This window comes from Leuciscus leuciscus, assembly GCF_965113295.1.
Source record: "Leuciscus leuciscus genome assembly, chromosome: 3".
NCBI lineage: Eukaryota > Metazoa > Chordata > Actinopteri > Cypriniformes > Leuciscidae > Leuciscus > Leuciscus leuciscus.
Genome location: NC_138727.1, coordinates 18,319,810 through 18,341,078, shown reverse-complemented (window position 1 = coordinate 18,341,078; position 21,269 = coordinate 18,319,810). Strand labels below are relative to the sequence as shown.

The following is a 21,269-nucleotide window of genomic DNA, read 5'->3' as shown; positions in this document are numbered from 1 at the left end:
ATCGATGTGCTGTCTTGATGAGCTTAGCAATGCAAAATTGCTTTAACATCCCTTTAACATTTGAGATATATTTCATTATATTGACAATTGATTCTGCTCTTGCTAATTCTGAGCTCGAGGGAAAAGGAAGTGTGCACGAGCATTCTGTTCATTTTTTGTTTTTCACATAATCGGAGTCATATGAAATTGAACCTCTTGAACACATATTAATCCAAATTATAGACTGTAGAATTAATAACTGTTATAACTGATTAAGAAGAATAAAGTCATTAAAACATGGCTTAGACTAGAGCATTTGCTTGTGTGTGTATGAGGTATGAATTTGTCCAGCTGCATTATGGGAATTGTAGTCATGTGTAGTGACGTAGGCAGTGACGCCTGAATGTTGTGTCTGTGGGGAAGATGGCGGACTCAGTAGCGGCGGGGCTTGGAGACGAAAATGAGACTGAAAATGAGGATAAGGAGAAGGAGAAACGACTCTTCAGCGGCGTCAAAAAGGTGGAGAAGCAAGCCGCTGCGTCAGACGTTACAGAAACTCTGGGGTTTTACGAGAGGAAGGCGAAATGCAAAGAGAGAAAGAGCAATGTGTCAGGTAAGAGTGACAGATAGCGGCTCTGTGCGCTAAACACACATTATTTTCAACCTAGTGAGCTGTCTACATAGACTGTATGCATCAGCATCATAAGCACGTCACAAAGATCTAGGTGAGCAATGTTTGATTTAAACGTTACAACTCGCCAAAATACTGTCTAGGTAGGAAGCTAAGGCAGTTTTTGAACCTGCCACACACAACAGCCACAACCACAATGCACTGCATCTATCTACTGTCTGCAACATTATCAGTTACTAAAGTTTGTTTACCTTTAACAAGATCAGATAGTTCGACATCCATTTGTTTAAGGTACCGCAATTACCATTGTTGCTCATGTGACACATTCAGCCGCTTGCATAATGAGACTAACTTAACTTTAGAAGCACAAGGATCAAGACAGCTGATCAGGTGTGAAGATGTAAAGACCTGATGTTATTGATCTGTTTACACGAGGTTGCTTAGGAACAGTAACTCTTAATATTAACATTATGTAATGAAGTAATTAGTGGAAACATGCATAATCAAAATGATCACCTAATGTTGATTCATCATTCATATTCATACTTGAATGCACATAAATCACTGATGTTAATGGTTATTAATTGAAGTTATTAGGAAGCAAGTCCCACTTTATGTTAGGTGTCTAAGTACTTGTGTACAATGTATTGTTTTCATGTTGTATTGCAGAACACTTGCTGCTATTGCGGTGGGATATGGGTAAGGTTTGGGACAGGTTTGGTGGTATGGTAAGGTTTAGGTGGGTTAAGGTGTAAGGGAAGGGTCAACAGTGTAATAGATGTAACTACAGAAATTAATTACAAATACATGCAGGTATTTTTTAAAATATAAACTATGTAAAAAAACATGTATCTACACAATAAGTGCTATTATACTACATAGTAGTATATAGACCATTAAAGTGGGACCAACCTGTTATCTCCCTGCCTGGAAAATTCATGGAAATTAATAAGGAAATGAATTGCTTCATGTTCATAAAATAAAACAGTCTTTATATAGTTATCATAAATGCTGGGATTTTAGTGTGGATGTTTGTTTAGGCTATGTAAGAAGCAAGGATAATGCTACTAGAATTGCAGAGGCTTTTGTGGGCGTTTGTGAGTTGATGCTAATTATTAATTATAAATACAATAGTATAAAAATGATCAAAATAACACTCTAGCTAGCCTAATTTTATTCATTCCTAATTGTATTTGTTATCTGCAAACAGCAGATACAGAAACTGAGCTCGTGAATGCATTGTTACTAAAATGAACTTAAAATCTTACTTCAAGTAAATATTTTTTGCAGCAATGTTTGTCTTACAAAAAAGTTTTGGGAATCCCTGAGATGGAACAGAACACATGAAGCCAAAGTTAATCCAAGCAAACTCCTCAACCTTTTAAATGGATGAAATATATGAAACCGAGGGCATCTTTTCTGTGCTTTTCTTTTAGAAAGCTTTTAGAGGTTGTGTCATGAGCTCAGAGAGCAAAATGGATGACAGGTGTTTGTTGGATGATAAATGTACTTATATTTTATCATGTAACTTATAAGACACTCACACACAGATGAGAATCTGGTATCTCTCTGGCTCTCTCTCGCTCCTTCTCTACACTGTTTGTTTTCCCATTCACTGTGTTCATCCTCAAGTTTATCCTATCTATTACCGTTAAAAATAGAAAGTACTGTGTGTGTGTTGGCAACAGAACATATTTGCAATGTGTGCCGTTCAACTCAGGACGCTTTCTTGCCCTTATCACAACACGTTTGGCCTTAGGTCAACATAAACATGCACTAAAAACAGTCCAGGACTTTCTGTTCCCCTTAAATTGAACTTTTATGTCACTGATCTGCTCTGCTGTATCAAGTGTGAGAACCACACAGCAACTGTGTCAACAATGTTCCTGATTAAATCACGAAACCTTTACTGCTGTGATATGAAAACATAATACAAAGAAAAGTTGCTTATTGTGGCTTTGTTTGAAGATTGTTTCAATTTACTATTCAAGTCATACGATTCTAGATTAATTGAGAATCAAATTTTTCTCTATTTTTGTTTGAAATAGAGATTAGAGATCATGATTCTCCCATTATTCTGAATAGAAAACTTAACAAAATGACATGTAATTTACTAGACGTTCTGAAAAAATGTGAATTGGAGCATTCTATAAAAATAATAATTCAGTTAATAAAAAAAAAAAAATTGTTTGAATGAATAGCCCCTTTCACACAGCGCTTTGAACCCGGCAAATTGCCGGCAAATTGCCAGAGCGCCTTCTGTGTGAACGCAAACTCGACCCGGGATTTATGCCGGGATCGATGCCGGGTCGGGACCTAGTAACATTGTCGTGTTCAGTCCCGGAACGCGCGCTGTGTGAACAAAAGCCGTAATAATGCCGTGTCGTAGTGATGACGCTGAAGCGCGGGATCGTTCGCCAGCTGTGAAACGGTACGTAATGCGCAAGTTTATGATCGAATCAGAGAAAAAAATGCACAAGCGTGGTTTCTCGAGAGAGAGATCGCAGCTCATAAGCAAATTTAAGACGCTGCTGAGACATTACAAGTCACATCGATGTCACGTGTCTTTACGGCATTTTTACAGGTTGTGTGTGAACGCACTCTCTGATTCCGGAAAATCACTGGCAGTGTGAATGAACCAAAATCAAACGAACCCGGGTCAAATCCCGGGTCACTTTATCCGTGTATTTTCCGGAATCTCTGTGTGAAAGGGGCTAATGATTCACTGACTCTCTTATTAAGACTTCACTTGTTTTATTACTGGATGAATCAGCGTTTTTGAACGAATCTCTTAAATGAATAATTCAATGACGAATATATTTGTTAACAGTCACTTGTCACCACCTACTGGTGTAACAATGTGATCGATACAATCTTGTAAAGTTAAAGGGATAGTTCACTTTGAAATTAATTTTTGGTATGTTTTAGCTTACCTCAAGGGCATCCAAGATGTAGGTGTCTTGGTAAAAAAGAGGTAAAAACTATATAAATACTGTTCGTTTTCTCACACAAACCGCTCGTTTCGTGTCTTAGGCCATCAATGTGTATTTACGATGGGGAATTGTTTAATTTGGACGACGGGGAATTGTTTTAATTTGGACTCTGTGCATGCTCTTTGAGACCGTGACCATCGACCTGCATTATATGACTGACAGACAAGAACGGTTTGACCTAAAAATATAAAAATTGAAACTACTGCGGAAAAAAAGACACCTACATCTTGGATGCCCTCGAGGTAAGCTAAAACATACCAACATTTAATTTCAAAGTGAACTATCCCTTTAAGTTACTTTCAAGAGGTGATTTTCTTTTTTCTTATTGCTACCATAGACATCAGTGTTTATATCTGGACTATCAACTTTTATCGGAGTACTTCTGTGACAATTTGAATATTCAACACAAAAATAATTATACAGTATGGTTAAAAAGACAGTGAAGCTGTTTCACAACTGCTCTCTCTGGATCAACAGCCGTGACAATGCAGAGCTGAATGTTCGCTGTGATGGTACTCGTCAAAGGTTTAATAGACATGACTGAATCGTTGTCATTTAGGGATAAGATTGCATGGGTGTTTTAATCGAGATCATGATCTTTTAACTATTTAATCGTGCAGCTCCACATATGGAAAATCTAGGATTTAAATTTTTAGAGTTTTTAAAAATGTAAAACAAAGAATCATTATGCACAAAAATGAAATACTCGAAGGGCTTATTGGTCATTTTTTGCATCCAACTTTTTGTTTTGTTTTGTTTTGTTGTTTTAACCTTTCAGCATTATTACAGGTTGTTAAAAACAACTGAATTATTTTGCTGTTGCAATGCAAACAACATCACTACTATATAAGACCCACAATCCACAACTCACAAAGTTTAAGAAATAATGTATTTGCAAATAAAATTGTAAAATAAATGATGACATTAATTTTAATTAGTAAATGATATAAAATGATCTAAAATCCTAAATTGGAAAACAAAATCCAATATTGGAAAACTAAATTCTAAAACCATAACGGCATTTTCACAAGTGGACTATTTTTTTGTAATGGTACATATTTGAGAGAGATAGAGAGATGCTGCTGCACTTGTTTATTCATCCTCCTTTCACACACACAGGAACATTTGAGCTTCCGTCCTCTGCACTTCTCTGTGTACAGTATAGTGCTAAATAATGAGGAAAATGGTTTCATTGTGCTGGATGCATGTGACTACACATTCATGTGTGTGTTTACTTGTATGTCTGTGTGCAGATCTCTCTCTGGTGAGGTTTATTAGTGCTGAGTTGACTAGAGGATATTTTCTGGAACACAATGAGGCCAAATACACCGAGCGGAGAGAGAAGGTTTACACCTGCCTGCGTATTCCAAAAGAACTGGAGAAGGTACCAAACACATCGGCACAAAATCACACAATCCATACTCAATGAAATAACTATTCAGTATGATATCATTCATCACACTGTGCGTTGTTTTATTTATCTGCCAACCAAAAGAATTAAAACCATAATGATGTATTATAATGAAATAATATTATTAATGTTAGAATATGTTCCTAACACTCCCCTCATCTGAAAACAGATGTGTCCCAAACTCACTCCCTTGGTGGTTGTTATGTCATGTTGATTGCTTCTCAGTGTTTACATTTGTTTTTTTATGGGTAGAAACAAATAAATGGCTTAATTAAATTAAACATTTAATTCAATTAATTATTTACTCTTGTCTTATTTATAAAAACTGTTCATTATAAATATAATGTCATTTTTTAATTGTTTATTAAAACATAATAATGTATTATATTTTAAAAAATAGATTTTTATTATAAAAAAATAATAATTTTTTTTTTCTAAATTTGTACATAAATATACAAATAAATGGTAATACTTTACAATAGGGTTTCATTGGTTAACATAAGTTAAACATTAGTTAACATTAACTAATAATGAACTGCACTTCTACAGCATTTATTAATCTTTGCTAACAATCATTTACAAACACATTATTAAAATCAAAATTTGTATTTGTTAACATTAGTTAATGCACTGTGAAGTAACATGAACAAACAATCAACAGCTATATTTTTTATTAACTAACATTTACAAAGTTTAACAAATGTTTTGCTCATGGTTAGTTAAAGTTAACAAATTAAACCTTATTGTAAAGTGTTACCAAATAAGTATTTTAAACATTATTCAAGAAATAGTTTTTTCAAATTGAAGGAAAGGATCAGTCATGTGACATTTTTGTCAAACCTGACATGATGCATTTAAAGGTCTGTTCTTTGCACAAAGCTATCAAATAGCTACAAGAATATTTGCAATAAGCGAATAAGCACAAGTTTTATCTACTACTTTAATGAGATTTATGGTGCTATTTTTCATTTTGGAGCTTGACAGACTGAGCCTTTGAAGTAAGTTATACCAAATCCAGGACTATCACTGATCTCTCTCTCTCTCTCTCTCTCTCTCTCTCTCTCTCTCTCTCTCTGTAGCTGATGATCTTTGGGTTTTTCCTGTGTCTGGATGTGTTTCTGTACGTGTTCACCCTGCTGCCCCTCAGAGTGCTTCTGGCCCTGATCAGACTGCTGACACTGCCCTGCTGTGGCCTCAGGTAATACACACACTGTACTCAGGATATGCTCAGAGCAATGTTCCCAAAAGTAGGAGGACTGTAATACGATGCTGATAAACCAACAGGTTGAAACTTCTGAGCTCTCAACTTTTTTCTTTCACAGTGTTATTACAGACACACACACCTACACACACTTAAACCCAAAATGATTGTGCATATATTCTTCTGCCTGCAGAGCTAGTATATGTCCCTACTGCAAAAAGAGCAGGTATGCAGAAAAAATGACTGCAGCTGCTTTAAGCACACACACCCGTGCTGGTATGATTGCAGCGGCTGTGTTCAAACACACATTCATACACACACTCTCTTTCACTCGCTTCCGTTGCCATAGCTGTCTAATTTTGCACTGTTGTGCTTTCACTGGAATACTAAAATCAGCTGGGATCATTCTCAGAACGGCCATGTTGTTCTTTCTGTCTTTAGGGTGTACTTGCATGATCAGTCACAGGATGGCAGTGTGATCACAGTAAACAAGCAAAGCTCTGATAAAGGAGAAACAAATGATTAATGCAATAAATTACTGTAATATGTTATTATTAGGGTTGTAAAATGCATCTGATGATGGAAATTCAGTGCATGTATTACGTACAATTAATTTCTTAAAATATAATTGGGCAAAGTCTATTATGTGTAAAGGAATGCAGATTCTATTTACAGTAAATGTAAATAGTTGTATATAATGTTAGCACCCCAGTGTAAATACTAACAATATGCATTTTATCTAGAAACAAACTTTTATTATAGTATATCAATATGCGTTGCCGTTTGAGGTTTTGGGGATTTTTTTTAATGTCCTTGAAAGATATCTCTTATGTTCACCAACGATGCATTTATTTGATCAAAAATACAGTTACTTAAAATAACAGTTTTTCTATTTGAATATATTTTAAAATGTCATTTTTCCTGTGATGGCAAAGCTGTATTTTCAGCAGTCATTACTCCAGTCTTCAGTGTCACGTGATCCTTAAGAAATCTTGCTGATTTGGTGCTCAAGAAACATATCTTATTATTATCAGTGATATTATAAAAATTGATTCATACTTTTGGGGAAACCATGAATAGAAATAGAAATTTTTAAAATCTTTTGTAACATTATTAGTTAATTTACTGTCATTTTTGATCAGTTTAAAGTGTCCTGGTTGAATAAAATAATTTATTTATTTAAAAACAAAAAACTCTTACTAACCCCAAACATTTGAACGGTAGTCGTATGTACTATTATAATGCTGTAATAGTAACACAGCATTTGCATTTTTTAAGAGCTCGGGTCATTTACACAAAAAATGCTGTAACTGCCTGGTACTTTGACATCATCAAATTTGTATTATTGATGTGCATAATCCTGTTCTATGTGCCAGTGCAGGTGCCGTTTACATCTGCAGCAAATAGTCACTTAACTAATACAATTCTTGAGCATGTGAAAGTAAAACTTGTTATATTGTTTTTGTCAGTAATCCACTACAGTGGATTCCTATTTCCTACCATTAGGCTTTCTAATTACATTTTATGATTCAAGCATATTTATGTAAATAATTATGAGTCACACTGAAACAATCAGTCATGAATTGTGACAAGTTTCATATTTAAAGGGATAGTTCACCCAAAAATCTTTTAGTTCACCCAAGTCATTATTTACTCACCCTCAATTTGTTCCATACCTGTATGAATTTCTTTCTTCTGCTGAACACAAAAGGAGATATTTTGAAGAATGTCTGTAGCCAAACAGTTGATGTACACCATTGACTTCCATAGTAGGAAAATGAAAATAGTGTTAGTTCCCAACGTTCTTCAAAATATTTTCTTTTGTTTTCAGCAGAAGAGAGAAATTCATACAGGTTTGGAACAACTTGAGGATGAATAAATGATGACAGAATTAGAATTTTTGGGGAAACTATCCCTTTAATGATGCATCGGGTCATTTACTAAAACTCATAATGGAATTTTTATTAAAGTGAAAATGAATAAATTAACTAATTTAATGAAAAAAAAAAATTTATTTTGTTTTTTCAATATTTTTTTTTTTCCTTAATATTTTAATGTAATATATATAAAATATACTAAATATTTTAATGCTATGTTTTAATAAATGTTTTATACAGTTTTATTTGGTGTTTTCGGGTACGTTTACACTGCTGATCTTCCCCCAGCACAAGTCATGTGTTGTAAAATCTTTAGCATGACGCATGAACCACTGAGAGTGTGACTCGTGATCACTAACCCAGTGGCTGTGTGTGTGTGGAAGATCTTACCAACAGAAGAACTGCTTTGTGATTATAATCAGCTACTCTTCCATTAGGTAATTCCAGATGTCTATGGAACCAATTTAACCAGAAAATGTTTTGTCTTGTCTATGCGTGTGTGTGTGTGTGTGTGCAGTGGATCTCGTATCTTGCAGCCCGCTCAGGTGTGTGATGTTCTGAAGGGTTTTATCATGGTTCTGTGTTATTTCATGATGCATTATGTGGATTATTCCATGATGTACCACCTTATCCGGGGTCAGTCTGTCATAAAACTCTACATCATCTACAACATGCTGGAGGTACAGTATCACAACACTCACATTTGTTACTATTATATTAACAGTAGTAGGTGAATTGACACTCTGTGTTTCTCCTCTAGGTGGCAGATCGCTTGTTTTCGTCTTTCGGTCAGGATATTTTGGATGCTTTGTACTGGACTGCCACTGAACCAAAAGAGAGAAAGAGAGCTCATATAGGAGTCATCCCACATTTCTTCATGGCTGTTCTCTACGTCTGTATCCTTCACACCAGCTTTGTTTTAAATGTCACATAGTCATATTTGGATATAATGACAATTTTATGTAGATTTGAATACATTCTCAAACTCTGCTATTTAATATATAGTGTGTAATAGTCAAATTAATTGTAAAAATTACTACAAAAATACAGAACTAACAAGTTAGTAATTACAACTACAGTTTCAAGTTCTGTACGAAAATTAGCCTCCACTCACTCACACCATCTCAGAGATCCACTTGTTGATGATCACACCTTGACGTGATTGTTTTCAAGGTAGTTTGTGACATCAGAAACACCCGCGATTTCAAACCGTGTTTTTGAGAGGTTCACTGCAGTTTTAAGGAGAAAATACTCAGTAATGATGTTGACTTATGAATTTACACATGGTTTGTCTTAAAGCACATTAAAAACACCACATAAACATATAAACAACATAAAAATGTAACTACACTGAAACTGCTCAGTTGTATTTTTATGAATTTGTATGATTTAATTTAAATCAAGTTTTGTGTCACAGTTGTCATATTGCAATCTGTCATAAGTTATAACTTTCCTTAATTAATAATGCAGTTCTACATGCCATTCTAATTATGGTTCAGGCCACCACACTGAACGTGGCTTTCAATTCGCATAACAAGTCACTGCTCACCATCATGATGTCTAATAATGTGAGTGCGTGCACTAACGTTTGTTAAATTAAATACACTACAATGACTTTAGTCTCTACTTTTCTCTGTATATTATATTATACAGCAGCACATACTTTCACACCTTCTTTTGTAGGGTTTATATTAATGTATGTTTTTCTTTATGTAGTTTGTTGAGATCAAAGGAAGTGTATTCAAGAAATTTGAGAAAAACAACCTCTTCCAGATGTCCAATAGTGGTAGGTGCATGTCAATAAAGTCTTCTGAAACTGTCACTGATGAATTGTCTCAGTGTTCATATCTGTCTTTCTCATTACAGACATTAAAGAAAGATTTACAAACTACACACTCTTACTAATCGTCTGTCTCAGAAACATGGAGCAGTTCTCCTGGAATCCAGGTATCCAGTTGACAACTGACACATCTCAGAATTTGTGTATACGCAACATAGATGTGTGTATTAATCATTGATTATTGCTCATAGATCACCTATGGGTGTTGTTTCCTGATGTTTGTATGGTAATCGCCTCAGAGATTGCAGTGGACGTTGTCAAACATGCCTTCATCACCAAGTTTAACGACATCACAGCAGATGTGAGTTCAAATTATTGTTGCACTGTATATCAGGCTTAAAATACTGGCAGCGCCAAAGTATTCCTTAGACGGTAATCATAAAATATATTATATGTTAGACATATTACAAATACATATATAAACATAAAAACATATATTAATAAAATATGCTGATGTGCTTGTTATCCTGACAAAAGATTAAAAGGTTAATTAATTTGGCATTAGTGAAATACACATTTTTAATATTTTTTACCAAAATAACAAATATATAATCATTTTGTAGTATAGTTAATATTCAAATATAATAATAATTATGTAATTGTGTAATGTTAAATACAAATAAATAATATAAAATTTAATAGCAAACCCTAAAAGCAATACATACCACTTTCTGTCAGAGCTAAAAGATTTGCATTCATACAACATGAGTTGGCCTTGTATCATCATACTAATTGATATCATGATACTTCTGCTGGTATCATGTTGTTGTGGTTGTGATTAAAGGGATCATTTTCAATTTTGGGTAAATTCTGCCATTAAGATTTTGAGAAGACAGTAGTTTAAATATGAAACATTATAGGTAGATTATATGAACACTGGATCACCTACAAATGAACTACAGTAACTTGAAAACAGTAGGTCTTAGTGCAAAGAGAAGGTTTTTTTAGCATGACCTAACGCTACTGAAATGACAAAACACTAATACATGTATCCATCTAACTTTTATCTAGAATAAACTAAAGAAAAACAGAACATGAGAACTGTGACATGACCTAATTAAGTCAAAGGGTTTCCTTATGCACATATTCTAGACTGTTCCTTGTCTAAAAAACAAAAACCTCTGTCTCAGTCAAGAAGAAGCCTTTACAAAGAGATACAGGTTTCCTTTGGGGGTGTGTCTGAAAATCAGCACCGCTCTCAGTGTCTTGGGTAACCCTGACAGATCCACTGACCCAAATCTATCAGCACACACAGAGCTCAGCGTCTGTCCAGTGTAGAGCCCCTCTGCTGTTGAGATACTCATCAAATGAAGGATCAGTGATACTACAAACTAAACTGTCCCGAAACAAGTGTCTGAAAGAGGAAAAATAGAGGGAACAGATGAACAAAATAGGGGTTAAGCAGGAAAAATACAATGTGGATGGGGGGGTGGGGGGAGCGATATGTAATGACAGAAAGAGGAGTGTAGTTACTGGCAGGGATTAGAGACAGATCTGCTTAGTTTAGGCAGGAAGATTAGTGTCACAGCACACACGTGCACACTTTTCTCTCTCTCCTGTACTGTATTTTTCCTAGAAGTGGACACTAGCCAAAATAAACAAGTGGGAATAATTTCTAGTCGTTTTACCATATATTCAATATACAATTTAATGTTTATATATTTTTTTTATTAAATGGCTCAAATTGATTTTTTTTAATCAGAACCAGCATTTCAGCCAAACTCTAATTGTTACCAATTACACAAAAGTTGATTTACTTTTATAAAAGTTCATACTTTTATTCAGCAAGTTCGCATTAAAAGTGACATTTATAACGTTACAAAAGATTTCTATTTTAAATAAATGCTGTTCTTTCTAATCAAAAATGTTTCACAATTTCCTCAAAAAATATTGAGCAGCACAACGGTTTTAAAATTTTTGTTAATGAGAAATGTTTCTTGAGCACCAGATCAGCACATTAGATTGAAAATTCAGCTTTGTTGTCATAGAAATAAATAACATTTTAAAACGTATTAAACGTGAATGAACCCTTTGGTTCTCGTACGTCAAGCAAGCATGCTTGAGCTTCTGTTTACCAAGACTGATGTGTGCGTTGATGAATGTTTATACTAACATTGGTGAACTAACCCTTTAAAAAATCCTTCAAAAGACTCTTGAACTCCTGAGTTATTTGATGGAATCATTCTAATGTGCCTTTTTAGTTTACTGATTTGACTTTGTTACTGAATCGCAAGTCATAATTCCTTGTAACTGTGTGTGTGTGTGTGTGTGTGTGTGTGTGTGTGTTTGTGCAGGTCTACAGTGAATACAGAGCGAGCTTGGCCTTTGATCTGGTCAGCAGCAGACAGAAAAATGTAAGTGCATTTATCATATCAGAGACCCTTTTTAAGCAAGACTGTAATCTTCCGAATGTTTAGCAAAGTGTATGTCAAATTATGTATCAAAGATGATCGATTATTTTTACTGAAAGGAATGACGTTCGTCCAGCTTTATTAATCAAATACTGAAATATGTGTGTTTTCCAGGCATACACAGACTACAGTGACAGTGTGTCCAGGAGGATGGGCTTCATTCCTCTTCCTCTTGCTTTACTGGTAACTTGCCTCGTCTTTATTTAATCACAATACCAAATCTATCACACAGTACAATGTAAAAGCGAGAACATAAATCCTTACAATGTTTGCATTTATTTACAGTTTTTCATTTTGTTGCACAGCTCTTGTTAATATACCTTATTGTGTTGTTTTTATCTACTCTTGTAGACTGCACTGCATTCACTTACACAAGCTGTATTTCTCATTACTTTGGAAGCCATTAACAGTGAAGGTACTGTGATGTGTAGTAACTGTTATTAGTTATACTCATGTAGTATGTGATTGACAGTTGATCCGGGTGGTGACCAGTTCTGTGAAGATCCAGGGCTCTCTGTCCATTGTATGTGTCGTGCTCTTCTACCTGGGGTATGAGTTCACATTATTTCAGTTCAAAAGTCGTTTTTAATCAATTATATTTTAATAAATATATAAATTCATTTTTAATAATAATATTTTCTTGTTTTAATATTTTCTAAATATATTCATTTTAATTTAATATATTTTTGGGTAATATGTTTTTTTCTTTAAAAAAAAAGTATACTTTTATTCAGAAGGTATACATTACGTTGATTAAAAAGAACACTTAAGACATTTATATGTTATATATGTTACAAAATATTTATATTTCAAATAAATACTGTTCTTCATACTTTCTGTTCCTCAAAGGAAACAATATTTCCATGCTTCATTACGCAGCGCAACCATTTCCAACTGTCATAGTAATAATAAATGGTTCTTGAGCACCAAATCGGTATATTAGAAAGATTTCTTGAGGATCACGTGACGTTGAAAACTGGAGTAGTGACGCTGAAAATTCAGCTTTTCCATCATAGGAATAAATTACATATATGAAAATACAAGAAAAATATTTTAAATTGTAATAATATTTGATAACACTTTATTTGACAGTGTCCTTGTTACACGTTACATGTAGTTACTGTTGTAATAATTATAAATTATGCATAATTACATGCAACTAACCCTAAACTAAACCCTAATTATAACCCTATGGTAAGTACATTATTATTACTCAGTATTTAAATGTTTAATAATTACATTATAACAAGCTCACCTTTAAATAAAGTGTAAACTAATATTTCACAATATTACAGTGTTTTTGATCAAATAAAGGCAGGGTCAGACTTTAGTTTAGGGTCCAATTCTTACTATTAAAAAACTATTAACTATGAATTTTGCCTCAATAAACTCTTAATGATTGCTTATTATGCTAGTAGTTAGTAAGGTAGTTAAGTGTAGGTATTGGGTAGGATTAAGGGATGTAGAATATGATCATGCAGAATAATGCGTTAATATGTGCTATATAAGTACTAATAAACAGCCAATATCCTAGTAATATGCGTGCTAATAAGCAGCTAGATATAGCAATCGTGAAAATTGGACTCTAAAGGATTTTTTTTTCTTTTTTCAAAAAACGTACTGATCGATCGCACTTTTGAACAGTAATGAATATAATCCAAATGTTGCATTCTGTGTGTTTCTGTGACTTTATTCAGAATGATCACCCTGAAGGTGCTGAACAGTATATTGTTATTGGGGAAATCCTGTATGTATGTGAAAGAGGCAAATATGGAGGAGAAGCTGTTTCAAAATCCCCCCTCTGCAACTCCCAGCAGAGTGTCCAGCAGAGCAAACCGGACCAAACACACACGAGAACCACCACCAGGTAACGCAAGAAACCTTGAAAACAGAGAGAAAATAGTTTGAAAGTCTTATAAAGGTTTTGTTCTCTCTGACTAATTGTGTCCCTCTCTGAAGGTGAACCAGCGGAGGAGGGCATGTCTGCATCAGTCACCGCTCAACCCACCCAAAGGGATGAATGCCCCGCCCCACAGATCCCCACCAGCGTATCAGATCAGTTCCTCACAACACCAGATGAATCAGAAGATAAAAGCCTTATTCAGGACGATACTGAGCTTACACACAGGGCGCCCAAAAAAGACTTGCTGGAGATTGACCGCTTTACTATCTGCGGTAACCGTATCGACTGACATTAACACGCACCCTCAAGTTTGATGTCAGTTATGCACTGAAATGCCCGCCAGCTTGATTCGTTTGACATTTGAACTTGAGCTCGTTGGAATGGGACAGCGAGAAACTGCAGGATATTTATTAATAAATGATGCACCTAATTTATTTAAGACTTAAACACACTCATTCACAGACAGTCATATCAACACGCACACACACACACACACACATACACATAGTTTTACCCATTTGGAATCCACTCAGTGAAGTTTCAAAGCTTTCAAGAGGTTCAGGATCACCTTTGGACGGCGGGGGAGATCTTGGTCCTCTTTCACAGAGGATGCCCATGAAGAAAAAGAGGGAAAGGGATGGATTATATTCTAAAATTAGATTCTATTTGGTAGGATTAAAAAAAATCATGAAAATTTGATCTGCAGTGCTCCAAAACAAATGACAAAACTGGGTATAACACTTGTTGTTCAGTTCTCTTCTTCATCCATGATTTCTGTATTTGGAAGTGTCCCCTCAAATCTACAATCTTAATTTCCATCTAAATACTTTTTAGTTTGACAATTCCCCATGTTCAATGGCAGTCTGAGTGTAGTTTTGTAATTGCAGATGTGTTATGCAGGTTTTCTTTGTGTCTTCGAGTGAAAGCAGGAAGCAGTCTAAAATACCTTTTCACATTTTTATTTATTTTTATTTTTAAGACCGTTCTTTGAGTTTGAAGACAGGATTTCCAAAGACAAAAAATTTTTTAAAGGGCCATTACGAGGATGTGACACTGTACTAAAATGCATGTTTGTGATATGCCGATTGATTTACATCGTAGAATAAGTTTGCATCTGAATGAAAGGATCATAGATTAATGTAAGATAGTCGCATGGAAACAAAACTGAGTAACTGGACTAGCATAATGCGATTTGCCAGCTAAAATTAGGTAATTAAATATTTTCCATTTAGGGATGGAAAGTCTGTATCTCATTGTACCAAGAGCAGCAGATTTAATGAGCATCAAACATTGGTGCTGATGTTGGGAGCAGATGCTACATAGTCAGTTAACATTCCAAAAGTCCGAATCTTGACCAAAGCAAAGTTGAATATTGAACCTTTTGCTAATATCTTGAGAGTATTTTGAAGAAAAATGCCTCTGTTGGCCCCTAATGTATTTACAGATCTATGAGCATCAGAAGCCAGTAATGTAACTGAATAACAATGAGTCAAGGTTTCAATTTCTAAACCAGTGATGAGTGGCCATGATCAGAAATAATGCATGTATAGTGCTTAAAGAACTTATTGGAGTGTCCACATCACCACAGAGAATAATTTTTGTCAAACATTTACTTTGCATAACAGACCACACTGTCTTAAAAAAAAAATTTTTTTCATATTCTCTTTCATAATCATATCTCTTAGTAGTACTGGAGGTCAGAATTTAAGTTGATTTTTTTTTTTTTTTGAATTAGGAATTTGTATTACTTGTATTACAAATGTGTGGCTATAATTGCTTTGCTTTGTAATATGATGGCATTCAGTCTGACAATTCACACTCAAGTCATCATGTCGACAGTCATCATGTAAGTCTGTCATATTATGTAAGGTGCTCCGTTTCATTTAGGAAATGTATTAAGCTGAAAATATCAAATATGCCAAGGAATCATTTACAATCTGTTATCAAACTAACGCAAACACTTTTCATATCATTTTCAGAAGCATTCACTTGACTTAAACTGCCAAAATTAAATCAAAGAGCATTTCTCATTTTTTTAAACATTTGAAACACTGATGTTAGAAATACTATTTCTTATTTTTTTTAAAGAGAGACCACTATAAGCAATGTTTGGTTTTGTTGTGCTTTTCAATGTAATTACCTGTGCATTCCCATGGGGTAAATCACCTTTTGAAATAAGATTGAGTTTGACTGGATCAGTAATCAAAAGGATGGCTTTGCTTGACTGAACCTTTGTAATACATACTCGTATCCATTTATTTGGAAATACTGAAAAAGACAACCATCCAAGTTATTTCCACACTGCTGGACTTCACTACAGTTTTCTCGCTGATCAATATCAGTTTGTTGTTTTCGGTGTGTTTATGTACCCATATTGGCTTCAGCATAAGTTTCTTGCAAACTTGTGTTTCCTGTAGAAACTGAAGAGGAACGACAATGTTGCATCCCTTGAATGGGATGTTTCAGAGACTGAATCGGGGGGAGAAATCAGGGCGTTGTGTTAATTAAAGTTTTGTTGTTTTCTACCTTTGTGGTTGTTAGTCGTTTTTTAAAAGTGTTTGTTTAGCATTGAGCCCTAATGGACACTTTCATAAGACACTGAAATAACACTGATAAGGTAACAATGCTCATATATCTCATAATGTTTACATATACTGTATAGATTTATATAATATATAAATACACTATATTAGCTAAAAGTATTGGGACACCCCTCCAAATCATTGAATTCAGGTGTTCCAATCACTTCCATGGCCACAGTTGTATAATATCAAGCACCTAGCATGCAGACTGCTTCTACAAACATTTGTGAAAGAATGGGTCAGTAGCACCTCACTGCAGTACACGAGATCCAGGGGGCGGAGTTGGATCCAGATTTAAGGGGTGGAGATTGGTAGGTTTAGGGGTGGGTTTAGGGATCAGGGGGTGGAGATGGGTAGGTTTAGGGGTGGGTTTAGGGATCAGGGGGTGGAGATGGGTAGGTTTAGGTATATGTAAGGCGGGAGGAGTTGGATCTGGATCCAACTCCTCCCCGTGGATTTTGGGGTGGCTCTCAGGAGCTCAGTGAATTCAAGCGTGGTACCGTGATAGGTTGCCACCTATGCAATAAGTCTATTCGAGAAATTTCCTCACTACTAAATATTCAACGACCAACTGTTAGAGGTATTATAACAAAGTAGAAGCAATTGGGAACAACAGCAACTCAGCCACGAAGTGGTAGGCAGAGCGGAGTCAGCGCATGCTGAGGCACACAGTGCGCAGAAGTCGCCAACTTTCTGCAGAGTCAATAGCTACAGACCTCCAAACTTTGTGTGGCCTTCAGATTAGCTCAAGAACAGTGCGTAGAGAGTTTCCATGGCCGAGGCAGCTGCATCCAAGTCTTACATCACCAAGTGCAATGCAAAGCGTCGGATGCAGCGATGTAAAGCATGCCACCACTGGACTCTAGAGCAGTGGAGACGTGTTCTCTGGAGTGATGAATCACGCTTCTCTGTCTGGTAATCTGATGGACGAGTCTGGGTTTGGCGGTTGCCAGGAGAACGGTACTTGCCAGACTGCATTGTGCCAAGTGTAAAGTTTGGTGGAGGGGGGATTATGGTGTGGGGTTGCTTTTCAGCGGTTGGGCTTGGGGCCCCTCAGTTCCAGTGAAAGGATCTCTTAATGCTTTGTGGGAACAGTTTGGGGATGGTCCCTTCCTGTTCCAACATGACTGCGCACCAGTGCACACAGCAAGGTCCATAAAGACGTGGATGAGCGAGTTTGGTGTGGAGGAACTTGACTGGCCTGCACAGAGTCCTGACCTCAACCTGATAGAACACCTTTGAGATGAATTAGAGTGGAGACTGGGCCAGGCCTTCTCGTCCAACATCAGTGCCTGACCTCACAAATGCGCTTCCCAGAAGAGTTGAAGCTGTTACAGCTGCAAAGGGTGGGCCAACTCCATATTAAACCCTACGAATTGAGAATGGGATGTCATTAAAGTTCATGTGCATGTAAAGGCAGACGTCCCAAAACTTTTGACAATATAGTGTATGTATATATTTCTTTTTTTATGTGGAATTTGAATCCTTTGCATGCTCCACAAAAGCTAAATCACTGAAACTCAAAGGTACATACACCTCGTGACATTTTTTGCACCTATTTTAATGGTGTCTATTTGCACAGTCAATCATACCAACAGACTGCTTTCTCATCAAAGCTTTAGTTATAAATCCCCACAGACATTCTGTCTTGAGTGGCGGCAAAAGCGAGAGGTGATGTAGTTGTCAAGGACTGGATTAAATCCAACCTATCCGACCCCAAGCCAAAAATAATCACCTAAAGATTATGTAACGCTAAACTGATCTGTGCTAAAACCATAGAGATCTGAACACTAACCCGATTGAGATTTTGTCTTGGAATGTGTGTAAAATTAGATCACAGAATTAATGAATACCACTAAGAGGTAAGTAAAACTGGATTCGAAATCTCCAATACCTAGGCTGTACAAAATCGTAAAAAATACAGTGTATCGTTTTAAATATATTTTACATTTTGTATATCTTACATAACAATGTTTCATCAGATATTTAAAATCACTCTTATTTATTCATATCACCTGTACACCTCTTCAGCACATTGCATTATCCCTTGCACATAGGTTGCATGTGTAAATATTTTTTTTCTTTCTCAACCTATGCATTTTTATATTTTATTCTTTCATTTTTAATCATAAAATGATATTTGTGCCCAGGTTTAAATTAGATTTTGACTTGTGGACAATACAATTTTGAGAGACTCGTCTCAGGGTATGATGCATATGCCTATTAAATATTAAAATATTAATTAAAAAAAGTTTTTTTTAAAAGTTTTAAAAAAAAGTATAACATTTGAAAAGAGATATTTTTTAAAGGCAATAAAACAGTTATATTTATGGATGAAGAATATGTACTATTTGCACTTGATCAAAGCTCTCTTTTCCTCTGTGTGTGTGTTGTGTAGGTTTAGTGTAAGGGGATAGAATATACAGTTTGTACAGTATAAAAATCATTATGTTTATTGAATAAATGTCCCCATAAAACATGAAAATGAAACATGAAAACACAAAAACGTGTGTGTGTCTGTCTGTCTTTCTTTCTTTCTCTCACTCTGTTCTGTTTGTTGGTATTCATGTCCATGCACACACAACCGCACAGAAGCTTTTCAGCTGTTCCAAATGTAGCTGTGGGACATTTCAGGAAAGAGGACCGTAAGCTAGTGTTTTGGCAGAGTCTGGAGTTGCTGCTTTTCAACTCATTTGACTTTCTGACTATATGTAACGTGAGTAGGACCATGTATTTATGTGAAAATGGTTGGTAGTTAAACTTTTCACGGCTCTGAGGTTGTTATTAAAACAGTCATCGTAATACTTTGACTGTAAAGCATGAAGAATCAGACTATAAAAAAAGAGTCTGATAACCACAGTAGGTCTAAATTACAATTTTTCTCAGTCGCTTTGTTAGGCTACACTTCTCGAATTATCCTTAACATTTGCAAGTAAGTTCATTTCTTGAAACAATTCATACAAACAGAAACCACATAATGGACTTGCTCAAAATCCTTAGCAGTTCATCTCTCAAAAGTAAGTAATCATATCAATGAACATATCAGTGCCATCAAAATGACAAGTTCTTGTCATTGTTCACAAAAAAGATGAGAAAAAAAGCCACAAATTCAATAACAGTGTACAGTATTTTCAGATGTAAACCATGGCTATGATTTTGATGAAAATGATTGAAAATGCACAAGACTGCACTTTTTCTAAATGGCATATATCAATTTTAACAGTACAAATTGACACTGTAAATGAGATATTGATTGCAAGAGACTGAACATAATTCACAGTTACACTGCTGGTCTGTCAACAAATTACAGTACAATGTTATTGCGATATAAAGTATGTATTGGCCTAAGTATAGGCTATGTTTGTTTGTGTGATATAGAATGCATCTGTTTAAAGTGTATTAACTATACTGTAAAATGCAAGTATAATATATAAGTGTAAAAATACTACTGTAATATCATGGAAGCATTAAAGCATACAGTGCATGTTGAAATAGAGGAATGAATGAATGAATGAATGGTTTTGTGATCTTCAATCTGTTATTTTTAATAAAAATCACCCTCTGCGCCACATGGTTCATTTATTGACATAGGCTATTGTCTGTTCAGTTGTTGGGCCGTTATATGCTCTGCACAATTTGAGAGAAGACACTGTAGTTGCTACAAACTACTTTGACTTGGCTTGACTCACCTAGATATAGTTTCCCTCTAAAGCCATCTCCAGTGCGCGTGCACGGAGACTCTGCCGGCCATCAGACAGAAGTGGAACGCGCAGCGGGAGGCGCAGGTCAGACAAACACTCAGCTCATCCTGAGCTCTCTAGACCGCAGGGATTTTTACCATGATGCCATCAGAAGGAAACGGGGAATAAACGCATACGTTGGAATATATGATTTTCTTTTTCTTTTTTATGTGTCCCGGGCTATTTTTCCTCTCAAAATTTTATTTTTAATGTCGAGGAATAGAGAACATTCCAAACGAATATACTTTTCTCACACTTAGTCGGTCCTTCCCTTCACTTTCCCTCTCGTTATTAATCAAAATCATCCCGCGTAAAGGACTGATGGACATGTGGTGGAAAGTAGGGCTCGTGCTGGTGATGTGCTGGGGTCTCACGAGCAGTGAAGCCCGGGAGGAGCGCCTTGATTCGTCTCCGCGCACCGCGATGTTCAGAGCGCCGTTGGACTTTGGCTTCGTGCCGTCGGTGGTGTACGAAACGCACGCGTATTATGAACCGGGTCCCATCGGTGTTCTTTTCCACATGGTCCACGCGTTTCTGTACGTGGTTCAACCCAACCCTTTCCCCAAAGGTGAGATGCACATCAGCTCTGAGAACGCGCAAAAGTTTTCTACATTCTTTTGCGTGTATCAGATTCACATGGCAAACTTCCACATATTTACAGTATAAGTGTTATAGATTTTAGAAAGATTAATATAGCAAAT

General features: G+C 35.7%; 2 protein-coding genes across 4 annotated transcripts in view; both read left to right on the top strand.

The window, feature by feature from the left end:
* The first annotated feature begins 370 nt into the window (after positions 1-370).
* On the top strand, positions 371-16,771 carry tapt1b (transmembrane anterior posterior transformation 1b). Its single transcript, XM_082163312.1, has 14 exons — positions 371-592; positions 4,857-4,987; positions 6,094-6,212; positions 8,610-8,772; positions 8,853-8,988; positions 9,563-9,660; positions 9,809-9,878; positions 9,959-10,039; positions 10,124-10,233; positions 12,227-12,286; positions 12,458-12,526; positions 12,816-12,892; positions 14,041-14,210; positions 14,303-16,771. The coding sequence occupies exons 1-14, from the start codon at positions 403-405 to the stop codon at positions 14,533-14,535; spliced, it is 1,707 nt and encodes a 568-aa protein (XP_082019438.1). The 5' UTR covers positions 371-402; the 3' UTR covers positions 14,536-16,771.
* A 3,774-nt stretch (positions 16,772-20,545) lies between these two features.
* prom1b (prominin 1 b) overlaps positions 20,546-21,269 on the top strand; it is a 41,352-nt gene continuing 40,628 nt past the window's right edge. For all 3 annotated transcript variants that reach the window (XM_082164584.1, XM_082164583.1, XM_082164582.1), the window contains exon 1: positions 20,546-21,136. In XM_082164584.1, coding sequence (XP_082020710.1) covers positions 20,890-21,136 — 247 coding nt within the window. In that variant the 5' untranslated portion in view covers positions 20,546-20,889. The remainder of the gene's footprint in view (positions 21,137-21,269) is intronic.

Bases quoted from the DNA above. Each gene is read 5' to 3' on its own strand.
- tapt1b (XM_082163312.1), top strand. From the start codon at position 403: ATGGCGGACTCAGTAGCGGCGGGGCTTGGAGACGAAAATGAGACTGAA. The intron at 9,879-9,958 runs GTAGGTGCATGT...TTCTCATTACAG, and splicing joins CTTCCAGATGTCCAATAGTG to ACATTAAAGAAAGATTTACA. The intron at 10,234-12,226 runs GTGAGTTCAAAT...GTGTTTGTGCAG, and splicing joins TTAACGACATCACAGCAGAT to GTCTACAGTGAATACAGAGC.